The following is a 12,566-nucleotide window of genomic DNA, read 5'->3' on the forward strand; positions in this document are numbered from 1 at the left end:
GATTTGAATTTCCTTTTGTTTCAATTGCGCGGCAGCTGTTATGTTTTTCTGTTAGTGATGCGTTTTTTCTTCTGTTATAAACAGCTGTTAATATCGATGAAATTATCGATTGTGCGGACTGCGGGCCAGGTATGGAACTCCACCTGAGTACCGAGGAGCCAGCCGGCACGGCCCCAGGGAAGACAACCAGTCCGTAACAATATGGCGCCCAAATGGAATTTGAAATTTGAATTCAAGAAAATTAAAAAAAGAGATAGTTCCATCGATGTAGTGTATGTCCTTTTGTCGAGTGAAATTGTGTTCATCTGATGTCTTATGTGGTACGATGTAGTCACCCATAATTGCGTGGCTCTGAACAATATTTCATTTGGTGACAGGATCCAAGTCTTAATGTCATTTTTTTGTTGCAGTGTTGCAGTAGTGCAGTAAAGAGTTTGCAACGTGTCATCGTAGCCTGGTGGCAGCAACGAACAAAGACTGTAATAAAATTGTGATATTAGGTTAGCCTTGTTGTCTCTTAGTTTCTCTGTAGTTTCTCTTCGTTGTTTATGTATACTATTTGTTCCGTCTCATTTTGAGTGGCGTTGGCTGTGTGCTGGCCTGATGCTCTATTATCAGCATAGGCGACAGGTGACCCAGATCGATACAGGATCGATTCTGCGCCGCACCTGCCACACAGCGGACACCAATCGTGCTCAAAAGCGAGACGGATTCAAAATAGACCTCAAGTAGCGCTCCTTGGATGCCATCCATCACGAGAGTGATGGATAGAGCATCTGATTAGTGCTTAAGTGTTTGTCCATTGTTTGAATTGTGCGTAGTAAAGCGTTGGTTAGGTCGTAGTGTGAAGTTTTTCTCTCCCTTCCGTTCGTTAATGTTATAAAAGGAAAAGTTTTGTTGCTGTTTGAGTTATTTATTTATTTATTAGGGTACGTATTTATTTATGGTGTTTATTTATTTATTATAGGAGCTTATTTTGGTAGTTATCGTTTTCTTACATAGCAGTAGATTGATACGAAATTAGAAATGTCAGAGGATCGGGAAACAGATGGAGCACCGGGGAACCTGCCGCATTTAGTGGGAAGTATGGCGAGGACTCCGATGAACTTTCGTGGATTCCCGGAAGTACAGTTTCCATCGACTGAGGCACTTGTAGCATTGGAGCAAGAGGCTTTGCAACCGGGAACTCAACCACCAGCAGTAGCATCCGGCATGGGAACCACAACTGCCAGCAACTCGGCGGATACAGGCCGACACGTCTATCCTCCGGAGCCGACGGACTCAGTCCTCAAGTCGACGGTGAATGCAGCTCTCGCGCAGGCCCACGCGACCTACAGGAGTTCACTACAGGAGGGTATTGCAGCATCGTTACGCGATGAGATTCGCGCAGGCTTCATGGAGATGATGAGGCTGGTGCAGGAGACCATCAGGCCGCAGAGGGACGGTAGTAGTGGCCTTCAACCCGCCTCTACGTAGCAAAAATCGATGGCAGGGACAGGAGCAATCCCGAAGGTCCACAAACATGAGCCGGAGCCGCCGGTACAGACCATACGAGTACCGTTGCCGCGTCCAGATTATCTAACGAGCCCTGAAGAGGTGTACGATCCGCATGCTAGGAACTGGCGGAATCCCCACGGCAACATGCGTTCAGATGCTGGAGACGGAAGGGCCGAATTAGACATGGTAGCTGAGTCGTCGAGGGGCCGCACTTACCTGAAGCTGGAACGCTGGAACGTGCGATTCGAAGGTGCCGATTCCACTCACGCTGTGGAGGATTTTGTCTTCCGCATCGAATTTTTGCAGAGACAATACCAATGCCCATGGAGGGAAGTGCTACGCGACTTCCATGTTCTATTGGAGGGCAGAGCCAGGGAATGGTACTGGATGCACGTGAGGCACTCGAGAGTAGACAGCTGGGCTGAATTGCGTCAAGCAATGTTGGACCGGTTTCGGAGCTACCAAACCGAGCATGACCTCATGCAGGAGCTACTGCAGAGGGAACAGCAGTCTAACGAAGGTGTGGACGACTATATCCACCACATGCGGCGGCTAGCTTCACGCTTCCAGAAACCTCTTCGAGACCGGGAACTGGTAAAGATAATAAAGCGCGGGTTAAAGGAAGGCTTGGCACGATATGTGTATGCGATGGATATTCTTACGGTTGTCGAGTTGCGCCAAGAATGTATCGAAGTGGAGCGATACATGAGCCGTCGAGGGCGCTCATCACAAGGACAACAAACCAGATATCCGCAGGGAGTCAAACCGTCAGTTTACGAGGTTGAAGTCCCACCTCAGCGCGACGAGAGTCCATCCCCGGAAGTGGAAGAGGTGGCAGCGAAGACCCGCGAGACGAGTAAGCGGATCTGCTGGAACTGCCGGCAACATGGTCATAGTTTCCGGGACTGTATGTCTGGGACGAGGAGCATTTTTTGCTTTAAGTGTGGCAAACCTGACACCTTCAGCCCGCAATGCGTCAACTGTCCGGGAAACACCTGGGCGAACGCGATGAAGCCGGGTCAGACGCGTTCGGAGCCGAGACCCGACCAGAAGCCGGAGTGGCGGGCCAACAGGAGCAAGTAAAGGATGAGGCTGCGAATAGAGAACATAAGTTTAGTAATATTACAAGTAGGTTAAGGAGAAACATCGTGAATGAAGAAGAAACGAACACATTAGTGAGAGGAAGAACACTAAAAGGCTTGCCATATGAAGAACGTGTTCGGGCATACATGTCGGCCCGAAATAGAATTTTTGGTGAGCGGCAGTGTGAAGGAACGACACTGACCACGAAACGCGTCATAAAGGCACGCGCTCGTTTTCGTCGACGAAGGATAACGAGGAGGCAAGTCGTAGAAGCAGTTCGGAGAGTGGAATACATCGACCCCCGAGTTTTTGCAGACGTCGTCATCGGTGGACAAATTTTAAAGGCCTTCTGGACTCTGGCGCATCCGTTAGTCTTATGGGGCGAGGATGCCGAGAGCTGGCCAGTAAGATGAACTGGAATGTTCAGCCGTACGCGTCCATGGTCACCACTGCTGCAGGAGCCAGCCGACCGATCCTAGGACGAGTTAATCTGCCGGTGTCAGACGGCGGCAAGTTGGAGCAAATAACTTTCTTCATGTGCCCCGATTTAATACTGGAGATTTATTTGGGCATCGATTTCTGGAGAACGTTCAACATCGCTCCGAATTTGTTTGGAGGATTGGACCACCGAGAGTCACCTCGAGATGTGTCGGAAGTAGCCACTGTGGAAGTGGATTATTACCGAGGCGAGGATGTTGTCGAGTCTGATCCGGAGATGTGGGATCTGGAAGAGATGCAGAGGAGTCAGTTGGAAGCCGTGAAAAGCGAATTTCTTCAATTTGAAATTCATGGATTGGGTAAGACTCCTCTGTTTCAGCATCGGATACAGCTAATTGAAGGAACCGAACCCGTGAAGGACCGACATTTCCCTCTATCCCCAGCAAAACAGGAGATCGTGTGGAAGGAGGTTGATAAGATGCTTCAGTTGGGCATCATCGAAGAGCAACAGTCCATGGAGCAATAGGACGACGGTCGTCATGAAGCCCGGCAAGAATCGATTTTGCTTAGACGCTCGGAAGCTGAACAGCGTGACGGTGAAAGATGCGTACCACCTTCCATGCATCGAAGGCATTCTCTCGCGGATCGACGAGACGCACTTCATCTCAAGTGTCGATTTGAAGTTTGCTTTCTGGCAAATCGAGCTGGAGGAAAGCAGTAGAGCCTATACAGCTTTCACAGTTCCGGGACGACCGCTGTACCAATTTCGCCACATGCCCTTCGGGTTATGCAATGCAGCACAGCAACTTTGCCGACTCATGGATAAAGTAATCCCGACGTCCCTAAGGTCCAATGTATGCGTGTACTTGGACGATTTATTAATCATCTCAGCGGATTTCGACACACATCTGAAATATTTAAAATTAGTGGCGGAATGTTTGAAGAAGGCATGGCCAAATCCAAGTTCTGCTTTAGGAAGCTCAACTATTTAGGTTTCATCATAGGTGGAGGCACTTTACGGATGGACCCGAGCAGAGTGGAGGCCATCAATAACATCCCTGCTCCAAGAACGGTCAAGGAACTGCGTAGCTTCTTGGGTACGGCTGGCTGGTATCGGAGATTCATTAACAACTTCGCAGAGATCTCAGTACCACTGACGAATTCTCTAAAGAAAAGGAGTGGGAAGTTTCAGCTGAGTGAGGAAGCCATTGACGCTGTGGATAAATTGAAGAAGGCACTTACCACGGCTCCCGTGTTGGTGCACGCCGATTTTAAGAAGCCATTCTACATCCAGTATGACGCATCGAATTTCGGAGTCGGAGCTGTTTTGTTCCAACTGGACGATGAACAGCAGGAGAGGCCGATCGCGTTCTTTTCGGCCAAACTGAACCGGCACCAAATCAACTATACCGTGACTGAAAAGGAGTGCTTGGCCGCGAAGTTAGCCATTCATCGATTTAGGCCGTATGTTGAAATGATGCCATTCACCGTGATCACCGACCACGCAAGCCTCCAATGGCTCATGAGTCTCAAAGACTTGACAGGGAGACTGGCCAGATGGTCACTGGAACTCCAGGCTTTTCCGTTCACGATGCAGTTTCGAAAGGGGACTGAAAATATCGTTGCGGATACTTTGTCGAGAAGCGTAGAGGAGTTAACTGTGACGCCGGAGGATCTTCTCGGGATGGAGACGACGGAGTTCGAGTCAACCGACTATAAACAGCTGGTCAACGAGGTCACCAGCCAACAACATCGGTTGTCAGACGTAAAAGTACAGGGTGGCATGCTGTTTAAAGAGTGACGGAGGAGTCTGTTGACGATGGAACGACCCAGGCGAGCTGGAAGCTTTGGATACCCGATTCACTAACGGCGGGATTGATCCAGAAAGCGCACTCGGACGAGACATCAGCTCACGGCGGGGTGGCGAAAACTCTGCACGCGCTGAGGAGGCATTTTTACTGGCCTGGCATGGCGGTACAAGTACAAGATTTTGTACGAGGATGTGCTACCTGTAAGGAGACGAAAGCACTAAATTACTCAACGCAGGCCGGCATTGGAAAGGAAATGCTCACCGATCGCCCATTCCAGAAGTTATATATAGACTTTTTGGGGAAATATCCACGATCCAAACGTGGGCACGCTTGGATCTTCATAGTCGTGGATCATTTTTCCAAGTTCACCTTCTTAAAGGCAATGAGAGACGCTTCGGCCGCGGATGTCGTGGACTTTCTAGTTCACGAAGTATTCTTTAAATTCGGAGTACCGGAAGTGATACACTCCGACAACGGACGGCAATTCATTTCCAAATCGTTTGAGACGATGGTCAAAGCCTTTGGAATCACCCATATGCGCACGCCGGTGTATTCGCCTCAAAGCAATGCCGCTGAACGCGTGAACCGGACTGTAATATCTGGCATAAGAGCGTATTTGGAAAACGACCATCGGGAATGGGATGCTTACCTACCGGAAATCGAAGTAGCGATACGCCACGCAGTCCATAGCGTTTTGTTACGTTTTGGATATCGTTTGTGCCAGCAATGCTAGGGGGGGTTATCGATATATCGCGAAGCGATATATCGGAGATAGGAATAGCAACTCCAGGGAGGGAAAAATTTGAAAAATGGCTCCAGCTGTAAAATAGGAGATGAAAGAGGAACGTCAAATTTTTTCACGAGATGAGCATGTGGATTTTGCTGGCTCGAAAAAGTTGATTTTTGATCGAGGTTGGAGACGGTCGGCCGGAAGATCGTGCTGACGATCTTGATTTTTTTTTCCTTGCGGAGTGGAATTTTGAAGGAGGTTGGAGACGCTCCACCTATAGAAAAGACTGTTCGAGTGTTATTTTGGCTAGTCAATGTTCGCGCCATAGCAAGTCCGGTTGAATCGCCGAGAGTATAAAGGCGCGAGACACCAACAAGCAGTGAAAAAGCAACAACAACAACATCAACTGCAACTACAAAAGCAGCAGCAACTGCAACGACAAAAGCAGCAGCAACAACAACAACATCAGCAGCAACAACAACAACATCAACTGCAACAAGAGAAGCAGCAGCAGCTCTGAATCAGGCATTAAGCGCTGACGGTGTAGTGTACATGTGCATCCAACCGCAACATCCAAAGCAGCGGCAACAACAACAGCAGAAGCAGCAATAACCAGAGCAACAACAACAACAATAATAGCAGCAATATCAGCTGCAACAAGCAACTGCAACGACAACAACAACGACAGCTACAACCAGAGCGTCACCGCTGGACAAGCGCGGGCGACCGTCGCCGCAAGAAGGCACACGGCGCTTCAACGACGTGGAGAAGCATCCACGACGTGGGATAGTGGGCGAGACCACGCCGCCAACGCTGAGGCAGGAGGAGGAAATCGACTGGTGAGTCAGTTCCAAGCCCGCCCCATATCCGACCGCCAGTGCGCTTCGTCCAAACATTCGCAACTGCCGTCACGTTGCGTAAAAGTAAACAGCAATCAATTGTATTTTTTTTGTAATTTGTTGTCTGTTTTTTCTGCAAGATCATTTAGCAATCATTAATTTAAGAATGTTGCAAAGTAAATGAAATTTCCAAGTAAATTAAATAAATAATTAATTAAAGTAAATTAAAGTTCGAAATACGATATAAATTAAAGTAACTTCAAATTTATTTTCTTGTAAATAAATAACAGAGTAGGGACGACAGACACCTTTATACATACATACATACATTCTTAAAATCTACTTGCTGCGGGATTAGGTGTTTATGTTTACTAATTTACATATATATATACACACATTTTTTCAATCATCACTCAATTCGCCCCTTTACCAATCCCAAGAGTTCTTAGGTAGGTCAAGGTAGATGTTTAAGCGACGTAATTAAAGATATTTATATTAAAGCATACGAACATGTGTATGTAAATTGATAAATGCAGACATACCCATCCCCTGAAGGTGTTACATATAATAAAAGTTGTCCTTTACGCCGTTGCGGCTACATGTTGGTTTCGCTCGTCCTACTGCGTGGTTTATGAATCTTGTTCCTTTGCCGTTTTAAAGTCCAAATAATTGTATGTTATCTATAAATAAAAATTAAGTAAATAAAGTAAATGTTAGTTATTAAGAAAAATTCATGAATTATAAAATAGTACTTACGTTGAACATGGTTGTGTATGTTTCTCAGCATGGAGGGGAAGGGAATTCCACAGCACTACGCCGGATGAGGAGCAGCCACTGATATAGTGGCCAACGCAAAGGGAGATGGCGTCGATGTGGCCATCTCAGGCAGGGTGGGTACGCCGGGGTCCAGCTGTGACCCTGTTCAAACATAAAATGGATCAGTGAGTATGTTTATTATTGTTTTTTCTTTGTACTTATCGTCGTCAATAGTTTGATTTGAATTTCCTTTTGTTTTCGCGCAATTTTCAATTGCGCGGCAGCTGTTATGTTTTTCTGTTAGTGATGCGTTTTTTCTTCTGTTATAAACAGCTGTTAATATCGGTGAAATTATCGATTGTGCGGACTGCGGGCCAGGTATGGAACTCCACCTGAGTACCGATGAGCCAGCCGGCACGGCCCCAGGGAAGACAACCAGTCCGTAACAATAATATTTATTTCTAAACTTTAGATTATTCAATAAATAATCTTATCTTCCAATCATTGTCATACACAATCAATGACTATTTTTACATTAATATTTTATAATAATATATGAGTTTTTTTTAAAAATATTTACCATTTTTTAACTGATAGTTACCGATAGTAACTGGATTATATAAATGGTTTATAAAAATGAATTAAGCTGAACTTAACTTAATACAAAAGAATTTTGTTTACTATTTTTTCCATACATTTTTTTTTATTAAATTATAAATATATTTTAAAAAGTACGAGCACAAAATATATATGTATATTCATTTCATTTAAAAATATTACTGGTATTTCTATTATATATATTATGTGTATGTATTATATATATATTTATATATATGTATTATATATATTGTATTGAAAAAAAATATGTTTCGAATAGTTTCGAAAGTAACATTTGATTTTTTTGTAATTAGCGGTATCAGTACTTATACAAATATCTGGCTTATAATAATAAATATTTTTCTTTTCTTGAATGTAGAGTTTATTAGCGATGCAAATATTAAATTTTTATCAACACATAAATGTTTTTTTTTATTATTAGTAATATTAACATTAATAATATTCTTTGAGCATAGTTAATTTAAGGAAAAAATTACCGTGATAACAAAACATAATCGATAATGAGTAAACTAACTCTCATATTTTGAAAGTTACTCAAAAACAAAACCAAATGTTTTTTCTTGGTTAAGAGTTATAATAGTATTTTCCAATAAATTCAACAAATGTGTCGGAAAACAATTTAAATTCTTATTAGATACAAATTAATTTCCTTCGTTCCGCTAAACCACCCTTCATGTTCTGTTCAGCGTCAACAGCCGAGACGATCTGGCCATGTCCGTCTGTCCGTCTGTGTGTCTGTCCGTCCGTCCGTATGAACACCTAGATCTCAGGGACTATAAGAGATAGAGCTATAATTTTTTTTCGACAGCATTTGTTATGTTGCACACAGATCAAGTTTGTTTCAAATTTTTTCCACGCCCACTTCCGCCCCCGTAAATCAAAATCGAATAAAACGCGTAATTGTAAAGCCAGAATTTTGGTGTATACAATAATAAGTATAGTATTTATGATTCCTGAAAATTTGGTTGCGATCAGATAAAAATTGTCGAAGTTCTTAAAGAAATACTTTTTCATTAGCTATCAATTCCAGAGTCTCCGAGTCCACCGGCTACAGTCCAGCTTACTTAGTACAGGGTAGGGAGCCACGACTTCCCGGAGGATTATATGACGAGGTGACACCAGAAGTCTCCGGCAATAAGACAAAAACACTGCAGGAGATCTTTACAATCGTACGCGGTAACCTGAACCAAGCGAGGCATGACCAGAGTCGGCATTACACTCTACGCCAGAGGCAATGGCGACCTACTTTGGGCGGAAAGGTGCTTTTGCGGCAACACCGACGGTTTCGCAGCAAAACTAGCTCCGAAATTCGATGGTCCGTACGTGGTAAAGAAGTTCATTGCAGCAAACATCGTCCGCTTACAACACACAACGACCAACCAAAGAAGAGTAGCTAACATTGAAGATCTCCGGGATTTCCAGGAGCAAAAACCCGAGTCCGAGGCCGAAGATTACGAGAGCGACATGTCGGGAGCCGCGATCAAACCCTGATCCCATCCCTCCGACGACAACTTCCTCAGTCGCCCTACCAATAATCCCACTATTTTTCTTAATCATTACAGAACATGGAACCGATCGATCTTACGCTTCCCTCCCCGCCACGCGACTACGCCGGCGAGGAACCCCGGATGACTCCCGACTCTACGAAGCCACGCTATTCCCCGTGGCCCGAGGATGCACCCCGGATGACGTTTGACCCCACGAAGCCACACTATTCCCCGTGGCCCGAGGATGAACCCCGGATGACTCCTCACCCTACGGAGCCACATTACTCCCCGTGGCCCGAGGACGACCCTGGGTACCGTGGTAGCCTACGAGCCATTTACAACCCCGCCAGCGAGGGGAATCGGAGGAGGAGAGGCCATATGAGGAGGACGATGTATCCGAACAGGAGCAGAGCAGCGAGGCGGAAGAGCCCTTTTCTCGGCTCCCACCAGGCGCTTGGTCACCCAGGCCCGGACAACGCCGCGACCCGCGACTAGGACGTGGGGTGTATGGTCGACCCCCGTCGCCGACCGAGACGGAGGCGCAACGCTACCAGCCTCCCTCCACTGAGGATAGTGACGCGGACGAGCCATTCTTCGTCCAGGAAGTAGACCGTACGGTAACATACGAGCCGGCCATCCGCCCATGGGGAATGCGAGTAACCCGCATTGACCGGGCGGTGGTAGATGTTATCCTCCCTCCAGGAAACCCCACCTCATATTTCGAGCTGCCGGAGCGCTGGAACTATCGGGGGCCAGCGATCGCTGACCGCCCATTTCCACCACCCTACTTCCCGCCAGCTTTTCGACGCCCTAGGACACCCATCCTACGCCTACTCGAGGAAATGGACATATCCGACCCCGACGGGTTTCCCCTTCCCATGTCTTCCTACGACCCACCGCAAGAAGGTCCACGCGGGGAGTCCGCGTCGTCGGACGACGAGCCGGACGGGCCTCGGTTCCGCCGGCAGTACGCGAGGACATCCCCAGCCAACGAGGAGTCCGACCCTCTCGCCGACCTATTGTAGGTCTTCGGGCAGGACTTGGTGCCGTTGGAGGAGGATGAAACAAAGCCTGATGACCGAGGTAGCCCACGGAAGCGAGCTGGTGGAAGCTCCTACCGACTGGAAGGTGGAAACGCCCCAACGTAAACTACCCCGGGGCCTGGTTGAGGAGGTCCGCGGCAGCGGGGACGAGGAACTAGAACAAGGTTCACGCATACGTACCTTGACACCACCTACCAGGTGAACCGAACCAAAACCGGACGTAACCGGATTTTTATTCGCCCGGTGGGAAAGGGGGGAGTGTGACGCACCATACTGCGCCACAAAATAAACAATAGCCCAAAAACGTACATATATACCAGAGTTTTTCTCTCATACATGGTCACTCACCCAGCTGTGCTGAGTTAACAACGCAAGTGCAACGCAGAGAGTTAACAGCGCATGCGCAACGCAAATATGAGCCAAGCAAGCTAACAGCGCATGTGCAACGCAAAGATAGTTAACAGCGCATGCGCAACGCAAATATGAGCAAAGCAAGCTAACAGCGCATGTGCAACGTAAACATGAGCCTAGCAAGTTGACAGCGCATGTGCAACGCAAAGTGAGTTAACAGCGCATGCGCAAATTTAGGAAAAGAAAGTCTGTTGGGCAAACCCGTTGAAATTGTGTTCGAATTTGATACGGTTCGCAATTTCAGTGCCATCGTTTTGCATACGAACAACATGTACACCAAGGATGTGCAGGTGAGTGATTTATGCGAGAATCCCGCGAGGATTATAATTTACTTTATATCTGGGGTATATTTAAAACCATATTAACCCTCCCAACTCTTATTTCCCTTCTGTTTAGGTCTTCGTGCATGCGAAGGTCTTCGTCAGCATCGATGGACGCTACTTTTCCGGCGAACCCGTTCAGTTTTCCTATATGCCCGATACGATAATGGATCATGCTCGCGATGTGACCATTAAGCTGCATCATCGCGTGGGCAAATATCTGAAAATCAATTTGTACTTTGCTGTCAAATGGATTATGTTATCCGAGACCAGTTTTATATCTAGTAAGTAAATTGCAAGCAGTAAACTGCAGATGTGTCTGCAAATGCATTTTTCAGCTTGATTTCACTTTCAAGTGTGCGACAGGGGGTTAAAAAAAATATAAGGAAAACAGGGAAAGCAATACTCGAACACATTTTTCCAACATTTGGGCAACAACAATGCAGCGAATCGATAGAGAGACAGAATGCAGAACTAGACAGGCGAGATAAGCGGTCCGAGAGGAAAAATCTCTCTTCTTTTCTTTTCTATGTTTTTTTTTTATTTTTGCATTGTAGGCAACTCGTGTCCGTGTCGTGTGCTGGGTGAATGGGTTCGCTTTTGGGCTGGGCGGGGAGATTTAAAGTCAATATAAAATGCCCAGGGCCAAACATGCAAAAGTAAACAAGCGTCTGCAGTTTAGGGGTAGTTGCAACCCCCACCCCCGAAGAGCGTCCTCCAACATTGCTCTGGCATGCATTGCATTTCCGTTTGAATGCCAAGCGTGTCGCAGCCCTGATTAAATTGTACCAAGTGCACAGATTTAGGAGTTTATGCTCACCTCCATTCATGTGCGACGTATTTAGACAATATTTTCATGCCACATTGATTCTCGACTAGGGGATGATGTCTAGGGTACAATGCTGTTAACATCGGAGGATCGATTGGGTCGGTCACTGAACCAGAGATCATTTGTATTCATTGTGGGTTGTGTGGCTCTAGTTCGGAATCTCTCTCTGTCGTTTTGCCTGACTGGCCGAAATAAGAAAATCCATGTGCGGTAGGTGTGAAAATGACTAGGGGATAAAACTGCTAGTCTGCCAACTGCAATTTGATTGATGAGTCAAATAGAGCGTGCCGCATGAATAGGGGATTTTCATCGATATACAGATGGCAGGCAGAGGCAGCGAGATGCCAACATTATAGGCTTAATGGATTTATGCAGGAAGTCGGTTATAAATCCATACCAAACTAAGATTTCATAGTCAAATAATTATGGCAGTTGAAATGAAAAGACAGGAAGAAAAGCTTGCTAGCGAATAAAGAAATATGCTTTTCAATACGTGTATGTTATAATACAACTACCCTGAAAAGAATTTTACAATGCACTAGGGAATAAAGTTCAAAGAATGCAAGGGGACAAACAATACATGAAATTCCGCTTAAAAACACATTTTGAAGAATCATCGCGATAAGCGATGACTGGAGAAAGACTGAAGATGCCGCACTCAAGATCATCAGCGGATCAACAGCGTTACAAAGCACATTTTTGTG

General features: G+C 46.1%; 2 protein-coding genes and 1 long non-coding RNA gene across 3 annotated transcripts; 2 read left to right on the top strand and 1 right to left on the bottom strand.

Moving 5' to 3' along the window:
• Positions 1-7,003: 7,003 nt before the first annotated feature.
• LOC133839017 (uncharacterized) lies at positions 7,004-7,603 on the bottom strand. Its single transcript, XR_009894043.1, has 2 exons — positions 7,155-7,603; positions 7,004-7,078 (listed from the first exon to the last, which is right to left on the bottom strand). It is a non-coding gene; the product is annotated as an uncharacterized LOC133839017 (long non-coding RNA).
• Positions 7,604-9,337: 1,734 nt separating this feature from the next.
• Positions 9,338-10,284, top strand: LOC133835806 (uncharacterized). Its single transcript, XM_062265886.1, has 2 exons — positions 9,338-9,578; positions 9,614-10,284. Exons 1-2 carry the CDS (start codon positions 9,338-9,340, stop codon positions 10,282-10,284), a joined length of 912 nt encoding a protein of 303 aa, XP_062121870.1.
• A 621-nt stretch (positions 10,285-10,905) lies between these two features.
• Positions 10,906-11,340, top strand: LOC133839582 (discoidin domain-containing receptor 2-like). Its single transcript, XM_062271197.1, has 2 exons — positions 10,906-11,003; positions 11,110-11,340. Exons 1-2 carry the CDS (start codon positions 10,983-10,985, stop codon positions 11,323-11,325), a joined length of 237 nt encoding a protein of 78 aa, XP_062127181.1. The 5' UTR covers positions 10,906-10,982; the 3' UTR covers positions 11,326-11,340.
• Positions 11,341-12,566: the final 1,226 nt, after the last annotated feature.

The sequence above is a fragment of the Drosophila sulfurigaster genome, chromosome 2R (assembly GCF_023558435.1).
Source record: "Drosophila sulfurigaster albostrigata strain 15112-1811.04 chromosome 2R, ASM2355843v2, whole genome shotgun sequence".
NCBI classification, from domain to species: domain Eukaryota; kingdom Metazoa; phylum Arthropoda; class Insecta; order Diptera; family Drosophilidae; genus Drosophila; species Drosophila sulfurigaster.

Coding starts and splice junctions, on each gene's coding strand:
- LOC133835806 (XM_062265886.1), top strand. CDS start 9,338: ATGGAACCGATCGATCTTACGCTTCCCTCCCCGCCACGCGACTACGCC. Junction 9,579..9,613: donor GGACGACCCTGGGTACCGTG/GTAGCCTACGAG, acceptor CCCGCCAGCGAG/GGGAATCGGAGGAGGAGAGG.
- LOC133839582 (XM_062271197.1), top strand. CDS start 10,983: ATGTACACCAAGGATGTGCAG. Junction 11,004..11,109: donor TGTACACCAAGGATGTGCAG/GTGAGTGATTTA, acceptor CCTTCTGTTTAG/GTCTTCGTGCATGCGAAGGT.